Raw genomic sequence first — 20,166 nt, forward strand, 5'->3', positions numbered from 1 at the left:
CTGTTTAGCGTGGAGAAGGAAGGCTCAGGGGGATCTCAGTGTGTATAAATACCTGAAAGGAGGGCGCATAGGAAGCGGAGCTAGGCTTAATGGTGCCAAGTGCCAAGACAAGAGGCAGTGTTCCATCTAAACATTAGGGAACAGTTTGTCACTGTGACTGAATACTGACATAGATTGTTCAGAGAGAGACTATGGAGTCTCCTTCCTCAGTCTTCAAAAGCTGCCTGGACATGGTCTTGAGCAACCTGTTTTAGGTGTCCACTCTTGAGCACAGGGTTGAACCAGATGATCTCCAGAGCTCCCTTCCAACCTCGGCTGTTCTGTGATTCTGTGAATAAAAAGCAATCAGCCTGTTTTGACGTAGGCCTGTCGTTTTATCAGGCGAGTTGGACTCGATGCTCTCTTGAGGTCCCTTCTATCCCTCTCGATTCTGTGATTCTTCTCCTGGATAAATGCTGGAAAATACATAGGAAGTATATTGTTTGTCAAGCTATTTGAAGGAACTGATTTAAAGTTGTCTTTCATTTTGGATAAAAGTAAGATTATTGGAATTTAAAATGTGGTAGGAGATCTATATAGACATTGGGTCATTCTTAACAGGATGATGTTGGAGTGCTAGTAAGAAACTTAATCTATTATGTTTTAAGCTATTAAGCCTTCAGCAGTATCTGGGGCCTAACAGAAGTGACTTGCTTTTGTTTTTAATTTAGTATAGTTAACGTGACTCTTTACAGAAGTAAAACACTTAAGCCAGTTTGTGAAATTTGATTATTTTAGATGTGCTATAGGAAAAAAAAAATAGCATTATCTATGTGGAAAAATTGTCTATCCTCCTTCTCTTCTAAAATAAGAAAAAATAATTTTTCCTTTTTTTTTCTTTTTTTAGAACATCCAAACAATTCCAAACAGACTGCACGGACTCAGCCAAGAGATGAAGACTTTGAAGGAGCTCCATGGAATTGTGATAGCTGCACCTTTCTAAATCACCCAGCACTAAATCGCTGTGAGCAGTGTGAAATGCCACGATACACTTGAAAATCAAGAAGGGGCTTCATTGGGTTGAAAACAGGCTCTAAAGCCAACAGCTGTAGGAGAAGGAAACATGGGGAACCTTTCAGTCCATTTGCCCAGCCTTTGCTAGTCTCCACTCTTCATAGTGCAGAGGGGTGGGGGAAATGTGTTAAGATGTTTCTGCTTTGTGACACACTAAGAAAGAAATAAAGGTGAAATTCTTTCTTATCCTATTACAGTGAGCAAAGCAGAAAGCAAAATCTGAAAATGTAAAAGGATTAATTTCAGGAGGAATGTATGCAGGAAAGCAAATAACTACTGGTGTTTAGTCCTGTGGTTGCAGTTACTGCTTAGTAGCTCTTAAAAAAAAAAAAAATAAAATAATAAATTTAAAAAAAAAAATCAAGTTTATAGGACTCTTAGTAATGGTGTGAAATGTTACACTGATCACAAAAAACTGAAGAGCCAGAGTTGATTTAACCTGGCTTACAGCTAGCTGGAAAACAAAGGCTCCCTGTGCTTCTAGATTGTAAGCTAATGAAAAAGAAGACAGGTAAATGCAAACATAAATTTTTCAATGTATAGAAAGAGGAGGGTAAAAAAAGACACAAAAAAAACCCTTTTCCTTGTTGTTTTTGTTTTTGTTTTTTTTGTAATTGCTGCTTTTTTCAGGGTAATTTATGTCTACAAAAAATTACTGTTTGAAATAGTGACCTAAGGTGACTAGATGAGATACTGTGTGAGTGTTACAGAGAGTTCAAATCAAAGGTAATTTTTTACAACCCCTTTTGCTTGTACAGTGCTCACCTGGCTGTGTCAACATTGGTAATAAACAAAGAATGAATTCTACCATATTATGAATGAAAATACTACTGCATGCTTTCATTAGACCATTGTGTTTAAAAGCGAAAAGTATGCTTTTATATATAACAATTTTCTAAGACTGTGCTATAGCAGCACAGTGACATGCCAAACACAGACTACTCCAGATTTGGTTTGAATGACTTGAGCTCAGCCATGATTATGTATGAGAAGTGTTTGTACCCAGTTTCTTAGGCTTTTTCAGCTTCCAATTTATGATGAATTCATGATGTTTACAGCACAGGAGGTACCTTCTGTCCCAGTTCAAAGTTAGCTGAAAAATAATTAATCAATTAGCTCTTCAGGTTTATTTGCACATTGTTAATAAACCAGCCTGTAAAAAGTAGCAGATGGCAGATTTTGAAAAAAAAATTACACACTGCATTCTTTTTATTTTGATCAGGAAATATTTGCCGTAGGTTGAAGAACACAAGACTTGCAGCTGAAAATCATACTGGTACTTTCATGCATACAATCTACTGTATTATAAAGGTGATCTTCAATTTGTCTGAATGCTTCAGATTGCTGTAATAAAGCACTCATTATTTTTGGAATTGAACTTGGTTTTGGGCAGCTGAATGAATGTGTTTCAAAACTGCGACTGAGTATAGGATGTTTTGTGTACCATTCAGAAGCCGGAACAGTGCACTGGAATTTTTTATGGTGTAACTTCTTCAAGAATCAGAGATGAAACCAAGCATGTCAGCTGAGTTCTGGTAATTGACAGGCAAAACATGCTAGCTAAACCTCACTAGGAGAGATTCAAACTATTTAATTATAAATTCTTCTTAATTTATGGCAATCCTATCCATGTGATCAATTACCACAATTAATTTGATGCGTGATAACGTTTTAAACTGTGGTAGAACAATCATGCCTGAATCCTTATTTAAAAGCAGGCAGCACTTGTAAAAGGTGGGTGGAGGAAAATTTATCTCGACTTCATTGCTCAATCTGGTGTCTTCTCTCCCTGCAGTTTATAAAGATGATGGTAAAAAAATAAACTTGACCTTAGATGAGGAACCAGTATTTGACATTTTTCAATATGTTCTTGCACTAATTAAATCTTCAGCATAATTTTAAATAAGCTAAAAGAACTCCAGTAATCAGTGTGCACCGCTGACGAGCAAAACAAAGTCAAAGGCATCAGAGGTAGTTTCTCTCTGTTCCCTTCTTCTCTTTTATGCTATGTGAGGAGCTCATCATGTGAGGGGGAATCAATGTCCATATAAAGTTAGAAAACAACTATTAATTGTGTTCATGTAAGTGGATGTGTTGGCAGTACTGATAACGAGAAAACAGATGAGCAGAAGCATTATACCTAGGATAAGCAATACCACTGCTGTTACTGGCTGTATAATGAATTACTCAGAACAATACCAGTAACTTCATGACTTTTCTATCATGATGCCTTTGCCTTTGTATTATTTCAATTTTCTATTCACTTGTACTTCTGTTGAAATTCTAGAAGCGTTTGTTTGCTGGAATACAAAATGACAGCAATTAAAATGGCAGTCAGCAAATGAGAGTAGGTATTGTGCATCATTATAGTTGTCATTTTCAGACAGAATAGAAGCTACTTTTGATTAAAAATAAAAACGCGTGCAGTCCAGTAATTCCCTGAACTGAAATACCTATAAGTGCATAGTGTCTGGTGTTAACAGAGACATCTTAAGTCTTAGCCATAGCTGCACCAGAAGAAGGCTGCCTTGACACCAAGATACTTTTTGGAAGACTGAGTGAGTGCCATTAAAATGCAAGCGAACTCCATTGTACCAACAGTTTTACTCCAGTCATTTACTTACTCTCATTTGTTGTTTGTACAAAAAAAAAAAAAAAGAAGAAAAGAAACAAACCCTTCCATTGTTTTCCTTTACTTGTAAATGCCCTTGCATAGACATTAATAGTGAAAACTTTACAAGGTGCTTAAATATTTTTTAATTTCTTAGAATGTAAATTGTATTTTGGATGATGATTCATTTTCCTTCTGAAAGCTGGTGATGCAGGTGATTTCACACCCGAAATGAATTGTAGATTATGCCAAAAAAAAAGAAGGTTGGTTTGTGTAATATTTATTGAATGCACATAAAACCCTGATGTCGGCTGGCATATAAAAATGCACTGTATTGTATAAAACTTTTGTGTGTATGTGTGAATGGTGGGATGCTGATGCCATTGTGTTGAGTTAATGCACTACTTGTTTTTTCTTTGTTTTCCTTAATGATGGAGTTCTCCCTCAAACATGTTACTAGATTGATAGAGTTTGTAACTGACTGGGACATTTGAATATTCAAAGTGATTTCATTGTTCACTGAAATTTTATAAAGCTAATTTTATATTTACTGTGCTATTAAGATGAAATCCCTATAAGTACAGAATACTACTGTAGTTCTTTAAAAGTTTATTTAGAGTGGGGCTTGTGGAAAATGATTCAGAGTATAGTAAACCAAAAAAAAAAAAAAAAAGAATTCTGAACTTTCAATCTACTTTTAATTTGATGTAATTATTAGTCTTGTTTGGTTGAAGAGGAAAGGGGTGGGAAGTCAAGCAAAAGGAAGTACTTTGTAAAATGTAGTCTTAGATCAGATTGAATTGTGTATCTGTGTGTCTGTGGTATGTGTGTGTTACTCTTGAAATCTGGGAGGTGTGGTGAAAAGGTGTAATAATTCTTAAAAGAGCTGGTCTCAGTACTATGTTATGCTACTAAGTCACATTTTTAAAAATACCCCTTCAGTTACTTTATCTCTCCCAGTTATACATCTCTCATTTCAATTTCCAAATACTTTTACATTTTAAATCGATTGTAAAAAAAAAAAAAAAAAAACAAACCCTTTGAAACTGAAATAAAAATACTTGAGTTGAAATGGAGACAAGAAAAAATGAAAACAAAAACGAATGTTTTTAAAAAAAAAAGAATGTGAGAATATTGTCATCAGGATGATAGTTACTGTTTAAAATTCAGTGATACACCCTAGAATGTGAAAATGACTATCCTTACAAGAAGTGGACCGTTGGACATAAACAATTCATCAGCTTCTTTGGCACAATAGAATTTACGTGCTCTATACTACAATGACTCTCCATCCCGTAAAGAAAGAAGACGTGCGCAACTACACATCTCATAGTCAGTACTGTTTCTATGTGCTGCTGCGTTTGTTTTGTTTCAAAATGTCAGCGTTTTTTGAAGCTGGCCATGACTGAATTTTGCTAGATTCTTCAGTTTCGGGCTTTCATTGCTGTTTATGTCCATCAATATTAATGCGACTATTTTCTTGGTTTTGAATAATCATAAGTCGGTGGAGTTAATGCAATATTATAATCCTGGACTTTCAGTACATTTGAAACGATTTTAAAAAATTGTGTTCTTGGAATTTATTTATTTATGGTGGCACCAGTGTATCTAATCCATATTTCCTGCTGTGTGAAACCCTGTTAAATTTTTTTCATTAAAACAAGAAGACACGATCTTGTTTAATCCTGTATATATGGTGTCTACATTCTAGATTTGTGTATGCTGTGAATGAACTTATTACTAAGAGATGAAATTGTATAAAGGCATTCAGAGGCTATGCATGCATGGTACCTCCAGAAAGTGCATACTCCGAGTTGCAGATTCCTGCAAAATAAATTAATAAAACTAAGCAAACATCACATCCTGCATTTGTTCTTGTATATAGTAGGAAAGATTTAAAAATACAGCATTTTTGCTTTCATCATCAAATTGTCTCTAGTCTTCTGCTTGATCCCCCAGCTATAGCAAATTTCTTTCACAGGGGGTGGGGATTTTCTTCTTGTGGTCAACGTAATTCTCATGAGGCAATGGCTGAATATTGAACTGAGATTCAAATCCTGTTTCTCTGAATATCAGGTTGTACTAGCAGGTGTCCCATTGAGACTATGAGTATTCTGTGCAGTTAATGGTGTAGAAACAGAGCTCAGGATGTTCTGTGTTGATAACTTTTTTCTTATTTCTGAATGGAACATTGTTATTGGAGGAATAGCTTTATACACTTACAGCAGCTTTTCTTTGCAATTTTGATTACAGGCATTCTGGCTTATCCTAGGCAGTACTGAGTATATGATAACAAAAGTCTGTCTTCAGCTGCAGCTTCTAAGACAGAGGCTTTGTGGCAGAGCAGAGAAGTTGAGTAGTGACTGCATGCCAATTTATTAGTATATATTCTTAATAACCTTGTTGGTAACAGTTTACCATACCATAAAGCTTGAAAGCTCTATGGCCGTATTACAGCTGTATTCTTATTCACATTACGATTTCAGTCATAAAACACATTCTGATCTAACAAACCCACTTCTACATTTAATTTTTTGTCAAGTGTGTAAGGATGTAGTTGTGCATTCATTCCTTTTGCTAAACTGAATTGACTTCTGTAGAAATTTCAGGTTAGGTTTGTATTTTAATCAAGCATTCAATTCTTTCATTTTAGAAATCACTGCAATTGAAAGATTCTTTTTTTATTATTCATTTAGAAAAAGGCTTTAAAATGTTAAGGTACCTTTTTAAGTATGCTGTGTTGACAGAGAGAAGTCTAAACTGAAAGACATACATCTAACAACAGACTCTGCCAGCTAATTTATTTTTTCCACTGAAGTATCTATATCTTTACATAAAGCTGTTTGTGTTATTCATAACCATTGCTTGGTTTTGACCTGTGAAGTTTAAAGAGATGATTTCTGCTATGTGGTACATCTTCCAGGAATTATATCCCAGTTCTAACTTGTCAAGGTGATCCACAGTGCTGGGTAAGTACTGCATTTTCTTTTAATTTGCATGCTGTGTTGTAAGCACACTGTTTAGAAGGAGGAAGCTTAGATGAACAATTTCATCTAACAACTGGTCTCAAATGAAAATATATGAAAGAGGTTACCTAGAACTTTGCAGAAACCCTGTGAAGTTGTTTGAGAAAGGGCTATGCTAATTTTTAGATTGACAGTAAATTCCTCTTGCAGAAGTGCCATTTATTTTACACAGTATTCTCCCTTGGAAACAGTAGTTGTTCCTCAAAACACTCCGTAGATAATTTATTTCCAGATAATTTATTTTGCAACTTAAAACATTTGAGGTGCTTGGTAATTTCTCAGATTCAGCTTTGAAGATTTTGACAGTTTAATTATCCCTTATTTTCACACCATAACGACCTTGTTGATGTCAGCAAAGGCTTCCTTGATAGGTTTGCTTTCAAAAACAGAAGTAAATATATTACTGCTTTTAGAAACAAAGCCAAAAGCCCTTTAAAACTTGCGGTACAGGTGACACTTGATTTTTGACTGAAAGCTCAATGGTTTTCAAAAGCATTTTGAGAAAAGTTGAGGGATGTGGGGTGGGTGTTTCTTTTTGTGTGTATTGCTGTTATCAATATGCTGTTAACAATTAGTACCAAATTCTGATGCTAAGTTGCAAAGGTGTGGGATAGCGGTGTGTCTGCAGCTCTTGTAGCTGACTTGGCTGAAATGACATACACGGTGTCTTTGACGAGCATTGAGCAGACGTGTATGTAGGTCACTCCAGAAGTAATGCTTCTGTCAAAACTGAAAGAAGGAGCACGATAACACAGTTTGACAGAGCAAATTCTCAGCTACGAAACACTTTGCTTCCTCACCCTCGAAGAAGGGACAGTTTTGGAGCTGCCTGGGAGTCAAGGACTTGGATCAGCCAAAGCTGCCCTGCATCAAGACATAAATCACAGCCTGGGGAAACGTTCATCATAAGCTTTCACAGCCTCCTTTACTGATTTGTTCTGAAGTGTCCTGAACCAGCCTTGCAAATAGCTGGTATTAGGGAATATTAGGGAATATACCTCCCCTTAAATTTTCTTCTCTAATTTTGAGTCCATTCAATTAATTCTTAGCAAAGCTGAAGTTACATTTGCCAGTAATGGGTAAATGTGTCTATACAGAGTACAGTGTGCTTGGGAGAGTGCATCACTGCTAATGAGAGTGACTCTGCCTGGGGTCTGGATCTATGGGTTTGTAGCCCTGTAACCCATCCTGCATGTAGGGGATAACACTCAAACTTGAGACAGATGCACAGCTTTGAAGTAAGCAGAGGCTGAGGAACCTTTGATGTGTCTTATGATGATCTGTGAGTTCTTTCCTCTAAATAGATGTCTGTATAGACTTTGCTTTCACCAGGATGAGCAGCTGTTCAGTAAGTAAAAGGCATTGGTCATCTTTTGTCACCACAGGTATGGAGGCTTTACTGATAGGCTTAGTCGCTGCTCCAATTTGTACCTCTACCTGTTGTTCTTAAGCCAAATGGTTGCTCTTGTTCTTTCCTTTTTTCTTTTTTATTATGACCAATAATGGAATATGACCACGATTCTGTTGCTGATCATTACCTTTTACAAACTGAAAATTTCAAAGCTACAAAGAGTAAGTAATAAGTGTACACTGATACTCTTTGCAGTTACTGATACCTCAGGTCACTGTTGTACCACACAGAAGGAGCAAGAAAAATAACTTACAAATCCATAAGGCAAATCCTTATAAGTATGATTTTGAAACTTGCTTCAGGCTTTACCATTACTTATGTGAAACTATTTGAGAAGCAGACTGACTGGCCATTCTGTAGACTTTGTAAAGAAATCAGACCAATGGTACCAGTAAGAATTGTCATCATAGGTACAACACCAGCTGCCAGACAAAAATTTGCTTATCTTGTAGAACTGACATTAAATACATGAAATAACATGTATTTTAAAAAATAATGACCTTGTCACAATTTGAGTAAATAGAATACTGTGTAATCTGCCTGCACAATGTCCTCATCTATTTGTTCATGCATTAATTACAGTATTAAAACAGACAACCATCAGATTTTTCAAGAGACTGATAAACAAGATCCTTTTTATTTTAAATTGTAGCAATAATGAACTTACCAAACATGATGTTCACAGCAGTGTTCCATCATGTTTTCCTGGCTCATTGCCCTTTAGTTCTACTCCAAGCTGAAATACATCCTTCTTTGACAAAGCAGTTTCCCCAGGTATTTGATGGTTCCTTGACTGATTTTGTTTTCTGGATTTCAAAAATCTTCTAAATTTCCACTTCTCAAGTCTGTAACACTTCTTAGTGCAAATGATCACCTTGTGAGCAGTACTTCTGTAACTGAAGCGGATTGAGAAGAGAAAGTCCAGCTAGATTAACTATGAACTTCTGTCACCCTAATCTGCTAACTCTGCATTTGAGTGCTTAACAGCTGCATGCATGCAAGATTTGTCATGAAGAATACTCTTCACTATTGAAATGTTATGCTTGTGATGTTATTCCATCGGTGGTATCGTCTGAGGCAGCTGGTAATTTGGTGCATGAGCATCTATCTTCTTATCTAGATCATGTGTGGTTCCCTCTCCCAGTTAAGTCCTTTAGAAAAGCACAGTAGTTTAGGAGCATCACTGTGCTTTTTTTTTTGACTGTATCCTTCTAAGTTTGCTAGTGAGTTCCTTGGTTTGAAAAAGATTACATTCTTCAATCAGTGAGAATGCGGTGCAAACTTCTGGCATTTAAGATTCTTTACAGTATCTATTACTTTTTTTCTAATAAATCCTTAGTAGGATTTCTATTTTTGTGAGGTTGTTTCAAATCCCAGCTGCATGTTTACAATAAAGAATTGAGAATCGTGGTATAGAATTGAGTTGGAAGGGACCCTTAAAAATCATCTGGTCCAAGTCCCCTGCAGTGAACACCTACAGCTATATCAGGCTGCCCAGAGCTCCCTCCAGCCTGGCCTTGAATGTCTCCAGGGTGAGGGCTTCTACCACCTCTTTGGGCAACCTGTGCCAGTGCCTCACCACCCTTACCATTATACAAAACACAACCTTTTCCTTATATCTAGTCTCAATCTCTTTTAATATGAAACCATTTTTTCTTGTCCTATCACTACAGACCCTCATAAAGAATCTGTCCCCTTTCTTCTTATAGCCCCTTTTTAGTACTGAACTCTTGGGTCCCTCCAGAACCTATCCAGGCAGATCAGCCCCAGTTCTTTCAGCCTGTCCTCATAGGAGAGACTGAAAGAAAGAAAATGATCCATCTCTTGGATCATTTTTGTGGCTCTCCTCTGGATACAGGTTAATGTCTCTCCTGTACCGAGGACTCCACCTCTGGATGCAGTATCCCAGGTGATGGTTCACCAGCACGGAGTAGAGGGGCAGGATCACCTCCCTTACCTGCTGGCCATGTTTCTTTGGATGCAGCTCAGCGTACAGTTGGCTTTCTGGGCTGTGAGGGCTCGCTGCTCGTTCGTGTCCAGCTCACCTTCCACCAGCACTCCTAAGTTCTTTTTGGCAGGTCTGTGCTCCACCCTTACATCCCCCAACTTGTAGTGGGGGTTGCCACAATCCAGGTGCAAGACCTGCACTTGGATTGGCTGAACTTCATGAGATTCACCTGGGCCCACTGCTCAAGCCTGTCTAGGTCTCTCTAGACCTGAGAGCCAGGGTGCCTGTACCCATCCGAAAGGATGTAGAAACACCAACTGAACTCCTAGGCAAATGTGTAGCTGTCCTGGCCTCCTGCTGCAGAGAGTGTCTGAGCCTTTCATGGGCAGACCTGGGGCACAGAAGCACTGCACCTCATCTCTGCCAAGCTGTGGATCTGGTAGCCCCAGGGGGCTGCTGTTAACCCAGTAATGAAAATGCACATCAGAAGATACAGTACCTCAGGAAGAGAACCACAAATAAAACTTGGAAAAGAGGCATAATGATAACATTGACTGCAGAGTAATAGCACAATATTATTATACGATATACAATAATAGTATTATTGTATTCTGGTTGTGACAGAAATTACCTAACCACCGAAGGAGGAAATACAGATGTTTTCATGAACTATAAAAATCACCAAGTGCGTGAAATTCCCACATGTTGTTGCCTGGCTTCGAAAATGAAACTGGGTTTATTGCAGCAGTGAATGTGGGGTATATAAATGTTTCCCAGTGGTTTTCAAAGCTGTTCCTTAAAGCTGGAAGTGAAAGATAACTGCATTGCTCTTTTTCTGGCTCATAAATTCTGCTGACATCAAATTTGTTCAGTGAGAGGAAACACTTTGAAAGAAGTTCTCTATCCAGGGATGTGTGTATTACCCTAAGAAATAACTTACTGCCTCCTGTTTTATATGACAACACGTGCATACACACACACACAAAATTTTCAACAAATGTGCATCTGAAGGTGTATGAAAAACATGCTAACTCTCCAGTTGTAATAGCAAATAGCATGCTGAACACTTCACGCAAGTTCATTTAAAATTCTCTCTTTTCATTGTTTTCCCAAATTCTGGGAGTAGAGAGGTAGAGGTTCAGCTTCTTCAGCAACCAGAGTAGGGGCTGCATCATTGTGGTGGTGTCAGAGAGAAAGGGCCGATGTAGGATCTTTCACAAGAGATGGTTAACGCACCCAGGTCTGTGATTCACATATGAATTCAGCAACCTCAAAGCTCATTGTACTTTTAATGTTACATCTTCTTGATGTATTTCTTTTTCTTTTTGACGTAGAGACTTTATGCTTAACTTCTTATTAATAAACTTATAAACTTCTTATTTCACCTCTCAAAAAGAAGAGCAGGGAGCCTACAGGAAAGCTGGGGAGGGACTCTCTTTAGAGAATGTAGTAACAAAGAGTAATGACTTTAAGTTGAAAGATAGTAGATTTGAATTAGATACAAGGAGGAAATTCTTTCCCCAGAGGGTGGTAAGGTGCCCATAGAAGCTGTGGTGCCCCCATCCTGGAGGCGCTCGAGGCCAGGCTGGATGGGGCCCTGGGCAGCCTGAGCTGGTGGGGGGCAGCCCTGCCCATGGCAGGGGTTGGGGTGGGGGGCTTGGAGGTCCCTTTCAGCCCAAACCATTCTGTGAATGTTGCATTTATTATGGAGGAAATATTATTTTTTAAGAAATATTTTACTATTTATTTATTTTTATTTATTTATGTTGTTTGTTTCCTCCTAATTTTCTCACATTGCCTGGTAGGACTGCATGGCTATTCCCAGTCTTTGTACCAAAGACCAAATGCACAGCTTGACAGATAAAGAGTTTTTATCTCATGTTTTCCTGATGTTGTTATCTGTCTGAAGAACTCAAATAATCTGCACTCTAAAGTGTTTCTCTGCACTATGTCGAGTTTGTATGAATGGCCAACGAACCTCTACAAAGGAGAATCTTCAGGAGACGGGCAAGGAAAATGTGCTTTTGAAGCTCAAGTGTAAACTATAGGGAGTGACCACATCTGTTGTAAAGGAAGATGAAGTTAGCACCAGGGGGACCGGAAGGTGGCTTGTTTTTTCTATGTAGATAAGTATCTCTGTCAGTTGAATTAGTCATAGGCTGTGTGAATAGCCTCACTCGAGTTCACCAGAAGAGCATGAATGTCTTTACGGGACAGCCAGACCAGCACGGGCCAAGTGGCTACGTGGTTCAACCCAATGCTGAGTGCAGAAGCCAAGCAATCTGCAAAATTAACTTGGAAGAAAGCAACAGGCTTGAGCTGGCTTCAAGCAACATGCTCCTTCCTGGCAATTAGGATGCCTGACATCCTGACAATGAGTGTATAAAGTCAGTAATGGGAATCATGTTTTTACTGTCACTCATCCGTACTGCAATTGCAGTATTGAGTGGTGATTTCAGTAAGTTTATCTGCTACATCAAGATCCTCTGTTTCATCAAATACCTTCAAGCAGGTAAAATGCGTATTGAAACATTAAGCCCTCCTCGTGTGGACTATCTGAAAAGGCCTGGCCAGAGAGTGCTGGGCTCTGGCAGCTTGCCACTCCTCTCCCCGTGGGGCTGCTAGCTGTGGGGCTGTTTGTTGCCTCAGCACAAACAAATCCCCCTCCTGATCAGAGCTGACGGGTTACTTACTAAACAAAAATACAGGGAAGGAGAGATCAGCTGAAAGAATTAGAGTTGACTGTTGCTGCACACAACAGATTTTTGGATCTGCTTTTAATATTAATTTGCAATAAATTGCAATTTAAATACCTTATTTTGACTCTCTCTTTCATCACCTTGACTGTAGTTTCTTCATTTTTTCCCCCTACCTGAATGGGTACAGACTCAACCAAATTAGTTTTCTGATAGTTTAGGGTTTATGTTTCTCAGGCATTGACAACATAAACATTCTGCGAAGAGGTAAAACAGATTTCAGATGTATTCTTATGCAAAGTGGTGATGAAGGTGCAGTGCATACCTTCTAGTCTTCACAAGATCTATAGAATCAATCACTGATGTTGGAAAATACCATTACAATCATCTGATCCATCATCACTGTGCCCACTAACCATGGGCCTATGTTTGTGAACATATTGGTTCATGTATAAGGGCTCATTTACTGGTAAAAGGAGGACCAGAACAGTGCCATGAACAACTGGCAGAAAAACTGTTTGGACAGGTTCTGCAGCACTGGCTTTAGCTGTTTGGTGCATCTGAGGTTACTGCCCCCACAGCTGGTTGGGAATCCAGATAAGGTCAACCTACAGTACTGCCAAAGAAACAAAGTGTTAGGACGTGGCATCTTCTTTGCCAGCTCCTGTCACTTCTGAAATGGCCATCTGAGCACGCATTCCCCAGATCACTGAGAGGCAGGAGACCATGCTGAGCTCTGCAGGAAGTGCTTTGCCCCTTCCGTGGAAGGAAACAATGGGAAGACTGAAAAAATGGAAAGCAACAGGTAAGGAAGGGAGGTGCAGATGAAGAAATGGGGATGGCATTGCTTGTTTAAGTAAATGTAGTGATATTAAGGGTAACATCTCACCTGAGCTTGAATAGCTGCACAACAGATGTCTACATCTGAGCTACTTGTTTTGGGTCCTCTTTTAAAATGGAGAGGAGCAGGCACAGGAATGGGATCCATCTAGTCTATGTTAGCCTCCTGTAAAACAACACTTATTTCACCCCAAAAGCGCCTCTTTCCCTTTGCAAGCAGAAAAACAAACCACCTACTTCTAATGAGATGATGAATTCTACCTTATGACCAAATTTAAATTCCAGCTATTGTAGGCTACTTCTTCAAAGACGGTAGCAGTGAAATGCTGTGATCGATTGGCATTCGATGCAGGGCTGTGAATGGGGAGCAGAGTGAGGTGGTAATATTGGGGGCGTTTGGTTAACTTCTGATGCTGGATTTGTGTTTGTAGTCACCTAAAGCTTAAATTCAGCCACTTCTTATGGATGCGGTAATGATGATTAGTTTACCCCTGAATGTGTCAGAGCAAAGAAATAATAACAGCGTAATACCAAACTCCTTTACTTGCCATTGCCCTCCTGTACGAACAGTCACCTCAGGCAGGAGGTGATGTTTCTTCCTGTAATCAATTCAAATATAGATTTACTGTGAAAAATGGGGAAAATAAGTTTAGAAACTGCTATCTTTCTGTTTTGTTATTCCTTCTGGAATAATAAAAAGTAGTTATCTGCCTGCCTCTCATTTTTAAGCAATATTGAAGAAAGAGCACTCTTGGCTGCCTCTTCTCTGTCACTCCAGACCCACTGTATGCTGAAGACACAGAAAGGACCTGTCAGAAATACATTCTGCTTTGCTCTCCTTCAGAGGCACTGCATTCTACAAGCAAATTATTCTACATGGTTAACTCAAGCTTTGTAAATGTTAAAAAATAAATAAATAAAAGAGGAGGGCCGTGAAGATGATTAGAGGGCTGAAGCACCTTCCCTACAAAGACAGGCTGAAGGAAATGGGGCTCTTCAGTCTGAAGAAGAGAAGGCTCTGGGGAGGGAGTTCTTACAAGGGTATGTAGTGACAGGATGAGGAAATACTTTTTAACTGGAAGAGGGTAGATTTAGACTAGATAATAGGAAGAAATTCTTTACTGTGAGAATGGTGAGACATGTTGCCCAATGAGGCTGTGGATGCCCCATCTCTGGAAGCATTCAAGGCCAGGCTGGATGCGGCTCTGAGCAACCTGGTCTAGAGGGAAGTGTCCCTTCTATAGCAAGTGGTTGGAACTAGATGATCTTAAAGGCCCCTTCCAACCCAAACCATTCTATGATTCTATGAAGTGGCAGGCAAGCTGAGCTCGTAGTGAGAGGAGAGCAGCTCCTCTGTCTTGATTTAGTAGATTGTAGACTTTGATCTTTGGCTTTCCACTAACTGAAAAAATCAGAAATGGAAAGTCCTTGTCAGATGAAGGCACGATGTATGCTGTCCAGTGATTCACAGCATCACTGGAAACTTCGTGAACCTTTGGTGACCAAACGTGCAACGCTGATTCTTATCACTGCCAACAGGTGTGCTAATTGCACTCAAGCTGCATGACTCAGTTTTGCCTCTCAGCTCTGAGTGGGCTAACGTGCTGATGAAAGCCCAGATAATCCTTTGATATGTACCTCTTAGCGATCATGTTACATTTGTTCTCACCTTGCAGTAGTACAGAATTTCTAACAGGTTCATCACAAGGCCCTCTTCAAGGATTTCAACCATGTCCTACAAAGCAGCTGTATTGTCACGTGTTGGAATGATGGCCCTCACCTTCCAGGAGCAGGAGAACAAGGAGAAGAAGCGGAGAGCACGACACCTGTGGATATGGGAGCAATTACAACTTAATGTACATTCATCTTTATCGCTACAACAGCTTGTGTAAGCAACAACAGTAGAAATTAATCTGCAGTGATGATGGTGCAGGGCACTTCTTGCAGCACATAATGTTTTGGTATTGTTTTTTGCCTTCCAGTTTTCATAATTATTGTGTTTTTGTTCAACTGCAGTTAATTCAGTGAATTTAACAAAGAAAAGCTACCTATAAGGAAAAAATCATGGTACAACTCACAAGATGGATAATCAAAGCTGTTCTGTTTTCATCTGACAGCACCATATGGATGAGCAGGCTGTTTGGCATGGCAGAGGGCTGTGTGTGTATGCACAGACACAACAGACAACTAACTTACGGCAAGCTTGTAGCTCATCCCTGGGGAGCTGCACACTCACATACTTACATGTATTAAAATAATAAGAAATGCATTACGGTGGTGAACCTATCAACAGCTGTAGTCACATTATATTATAACAATAATTAGTCTTGCTTTGTATGCTTGACCAAACATACTACACTGTATTTTTATCTACTTTTGCATGGAACAAAAAACATGTTTAAGGATTACTTATATTTGCTTTTTTAATGTTATCTTTATGTTAAATCTTATAGCTATGTAATTCGCCGCATTGTGGTGAAGCTCTTAAAAACTGCAAACTGGCCCTAAGTAATTGAGACAACAGTTAAAAGAAAGATCCCAGAGCAGTAGGAGGGATTCTAACACAAAATTAGAAGCAATTCATGTGTTTCCTCTGTAACGGTCTCTTCTGTTCAGTAAAAAAGCGTCTGGCCTACTGAAGGTAACCTCCTTTGTTTCCACCCATGTTCGAATGCTAAGAGCAGCAAGGCAGTGGGTGGTCAGCTCCAGCTTGATGACAGCATCACTCAGGGAACAGTTATCACCAATTTGTGCATTACCATCTGCTCTAACTTTTCCAAGTGCCCAGATATATGCTAAAACATCCAGAAAACCACACTGGTCCAGAATACCAGGAAAGCTTCCCTTTCCCACAGCTCAGCCTTCCAGCAGTCCTGAGCTAGTATAACAATTACTTTTCTAATAAAACAAGAGAACAGCTTTTGAGAAGCTATAGAGCTGGCCTCCATCAGACTGGCACAGAAGCCATCAGTCCTCTCAGCCAGCTGAGCACAACTGCTCTTTCCACGTAAGGAGCACAACCACAGAGGCCCCTTTTGGGCAGTTTTGGAGGAATGCCAGCCAAGGCACCACGGAGGAAAACATCATCATTGTTTTCTTGATTGATCCTACAAAGCAAAACCAAACTGACAATAAAATACAATCTTCACTATTAGTACTAATTATTAAACAACTGGTGAAGGATGTAACTGTAACCAAGTCATAGTATTAATATTAGTAAATTACTGCTGAATACGCTGGCTGGTCCTTATCAGTTTGAAAGAAATTTAGATAGGCAAATGGAAAGTCCTAAACACTGCTGAAGAGCCATGTAAAAGTTGTTTGCCATCAGTACATTTGAGCTGAGTTCATTGGAGCTCCGTGTCTGCAGCTTCAGCACCAAACCCGCATCGGCGTTTTTCATGCTGAAAAATAACCTCCTGCACAAAACTGCTGTCAGTAGAAGTTCTCAGGATGAGTTACAAGGACAGCGTTTCAAAACCCAAATACAATGAAAAAAGAGTTCCCTTCCTCCAAAATGTCTACCGGACATACCCTCAGTGCTGCTGCCCCAAATTAGAGTGTCTGGGGAAATGAATGGCAATCTCTTTTCATGTTTATGAAACTGGGAGGTATAGATAATGACTTCATAGCTAACACGTACCTCAGAAACCTCAAATGTTATTATATCCCCTGATTTCTCTATACCCACTGTAAATGTAAACCATGTCTGCAATGAAATCTACATTGAAGAGAGTACCAAATCCAGCTGTAAAACTAAGAACTCTGTGTGACGTGCCATTGGAGAAGGCAGCTCTAGAGCATAAGGTTGTGCTCAGGCCATTCCTCATTGTGAAGAGACAGAGGGAGTTGCTTTCATAGCCTTGATTCAGCCAAGCACCCGAGTGTCCACCTGTGCAGGCACGATATCCCAGAAGAAGGCTAAGTTTGGGCAGACACACATCAGCTCAATGGCAGAATCTACAGCTAGCCAGCACACCAGCAACTGTGTGCCAGCAGTTACAGATAGGCACTGCCATAGGGAACTGACCTTGAGCTGTTTGATATGTTGGAGAAGCTGGAGAGGTCCTCTGGAAGGTCTCTGGTGCTGGAGACAAGCTCTCACTGGTTTATCAAGTCATCTGATGATATCTGAATTTGTCACTTTATTGTAACTGTGCAAAACAGTGCAAATCAACTTAATGAATTTAGAATACTTATCAGCTACTATTGCAGACCTATGACAGTCCTTAATATACTTTACAGGAATACTTACGAGAGCCTGTTAACTGCAGCGTTCAGAGGGGGCCCAACATGCCTTCTTCAAACATGCAAATTATAGTGTTTAAAGAGATTTCAGTGTACAGGAGAAAAAGATATTTGATTGGAAAACACAGTTTTAAGTTGAGAAGTTAATTTGATTTTACAGCAATGTATGGAATAAATCAGCTCCAACACTAGTGCAATTTCTCATTTCCAATTCTAAGCTACTTTTGAATAATAGAAAATCAGTGAAGAGTGTTAAAGGAATGATCTCTTTAGAGTTCATGTACACCCTTCAGATGCCTTTCAGTGAGAAATAGCATTTCCATGTTTGCATCTTCCAGAGATGCACACTTTTAAATCTATTTGTGATATCTGGTGACTTTAAGCTTTGAGAAAGGCACTATATACACAAATCCTGACACAACAGAGTACAAGCAGCAAATTCTTGTGCTGAAATATGGGGGTGACTTTATCTAGTAAACATAATGACAAAGCATTTAGAACATTTAGAACAAGATTGAACGTCACAAAAGACAATACTTAGTGATCCATCTATTTTCTTCTTCTTCCCATCCAAAATAATAAATGTTTAAATAGTCCTACCTGAAGTCCTAGTATTTCTAGGAAATACAGAAATGATCACATCTTTCAAAAATCATCAGAAATCAACCTGTAAAGATAAACATTTCTCCAGGTTTTTGATGGGGGTGGGGGAGGAGTGGGGAAGATGGTTGTATGAGATACCAAATAGTTATATGATTAAGGGAGAAGTATTACTATTTTCTCCAAAAAGAAAGCAAAAAGATCTTCATGACAGGTTCTATGTAAAATAAAGAAAATAGACAATAGAAGAGCATAAATGATGCTCTGATTGCCTTCCAAGTTTGCTGTAACTCTTCCTCTTCTGCTGCTGCCCATGGAATTATTTAAGCAGGTGCTCAGCATGGCCCCTTTTTATATTTTCCTATCTTCAGAGAATGTTCAAATGCAATTAATTTATTTTTCCTCAAATGAAGCCTCCAAGCCACATTCCATTGCCATTAACTAGGACACCAAAAACTGAAATAAAAACAACAGAATAAATCATAGGTCCAATACTATTTTAAAAATTCTCATCTTTTACCTGGTAAAAAGAAGGAAATTGGAGCAAAGCAGCCGTGGTGATTCTCTCTTTTTTTTTTTTTTTTTTTTTTTGGCTTAATCTCCATGAATCCCCAAAATAACAGAAAACTAATTCAGCTGATTTGGGTTTGCTCTAGTCCCAGGATGCAGCTGGAGCCATTCAATCACACCTTCCCAGGTACAGCTGGGCACTGGTAGGGTTTGGCACTCTACTATCCTCTCCTAGCACATTCCGATTAACTATATTCATGCACCCAGAATTTTGAGTAAATATAATACAGAACATAAAGGCTTACATTTTAAATTCCCTTAAGAATACTTTTTTTCTTTTTTTCCCAGCACAGGCATTTAACCTACACTGGGAAAAAAAATGGTTATCTGGAGAAAGTAATCCTAATGTTGGTAGGCTGCTAAAACTGAAAGGAAATAAAGTTGTAAAGTAGCACTACACAGAAGGATTAATTCGGGGATTTCTTATTCTTTATGTTCTACTGTACATTTAATATTTAGAGAAGATACCCTCTTCTCTATGAAGCTACAGACAATGTAAGAGAAAATAAGAAAAAATGAAGAAAAGCTGAAGAAACTGAAGAAAAAAAAGCAGTCCTAAAGCGGAAAGGGCAATGAAGAACTGGCACCAACATGAATTTGAGCTGCTGAAGGAGAGAAAAATAACCTGTGTATTCTAACAAAAACTTAAAGTGTAAGGCTGGCAGGCAATATGATATAAGTGAGAAGTCAAATAAATATTGCACAGTGGTGCAGTAATTGTTTTGGTTTAGCCAATTGGATAGATGGAATAAAAACAACGTCCCAAATTCAGCCTTCTTCCTTAACTTCACACAAAATGAAGATGCATCTGATTGCCAATACCAGCAGGAATAAAGTAGTTATGCACACTGTTGTCCACCCAGAGGCTGGCCTAACCACCTACTAAGTTATTTCCTTACTAAACACTACACTACTGCTCATGTTTGTTTATACCAGACTCCTACATGTATATGTCATGGGTTTAACATCAAATGGTAAAAATGATGGTCATAAGTCAGCTAACAGTAGGATGTTGGTTAATAATCAACTAAAAAAAGCTAAAATAAGCTAAAACAGAAGATAACGAAGTATTGTTTTATGGTAGAAATAAAACTTTTTAGAAGGGTTGTGTGTAAACACTCACAGGCAGTAATAGAAACTTCAGATTTTTTGCTAGGCACTTG

General features: G+C 38.8%; 1 protein-coding gene and 1 long non-coding RNA gene across 10 annotated transcripts in view; one reads left to right on the forward strand and one right to left on the reverse strand.

Moving 5' to 3' along the window:
- Window positions 1-5,593, forward strand: part of TAB3 (TGF-beta activated kinase 1 (MAP3K7) binding protein 3) — a 42,111-nt gene extending 36,518 nt beyond the window's left edge. For 7 of the 8 annotated variants that reach the window (XM_031599276.2, XM_031599274.2, XM_031599275.2 and 4 more), the window contains one exon: window positions 887-5,593. In XM_031599276.2, coding sequence (XP_031455136.1) covers window positions 887-1,035 — 149 coding nt within the window. In that variant the 3' untranslated portion in view covers window positions 1,036-5,593. The remainder of the gene's footprint in view (window positions 1-886) is intronic. The other variant, XM_090124166.1, reaches the window with a different exon arrangement.
- A 7,070-nt stretch (window positions 5,594-12,663) lies between these two features.
- LOC116232713 (uncharacterized) lies at window positions 12,664-18,993 on the reverse strand. 2 transcript variants are annotated; one of them, XR_016459063.1, is made up of 4 exons: window positions 18,954-18,993; window positions 15,255-15,411; window positions 13,635-13,751; window positions 12,664-13,528 (listed from the first exon to the last, which is right to left on the reverse strand). It is a non-coding gene; the product is annotated as an uncharacterized LOC116232713 (long non-coding RNA). The 2 variants fall into 2 exon arrangements; XR_016458993.1 differs by lacking the exon at window positions 18,954-18,993 and adding an exon at window positions 17,616-17,736.
- Between the last annotated feature and the right edge of the window lie 1,173 nt (window positions 18,994-20,166).

Source organism: Phasianus colchicus, chromosome 1, assembly GCF_987193195.1.
Source record: "Phasianus colchicus chromosome 1, bPhaCol1.hap1.1, whole genome shotgun sequence".
Lineage (NCBI taxonomy): Eukaryota > Metazoa > Chordata > Aves > Galliformes > Phasianidae > Phasianus > Phasianus colchicus.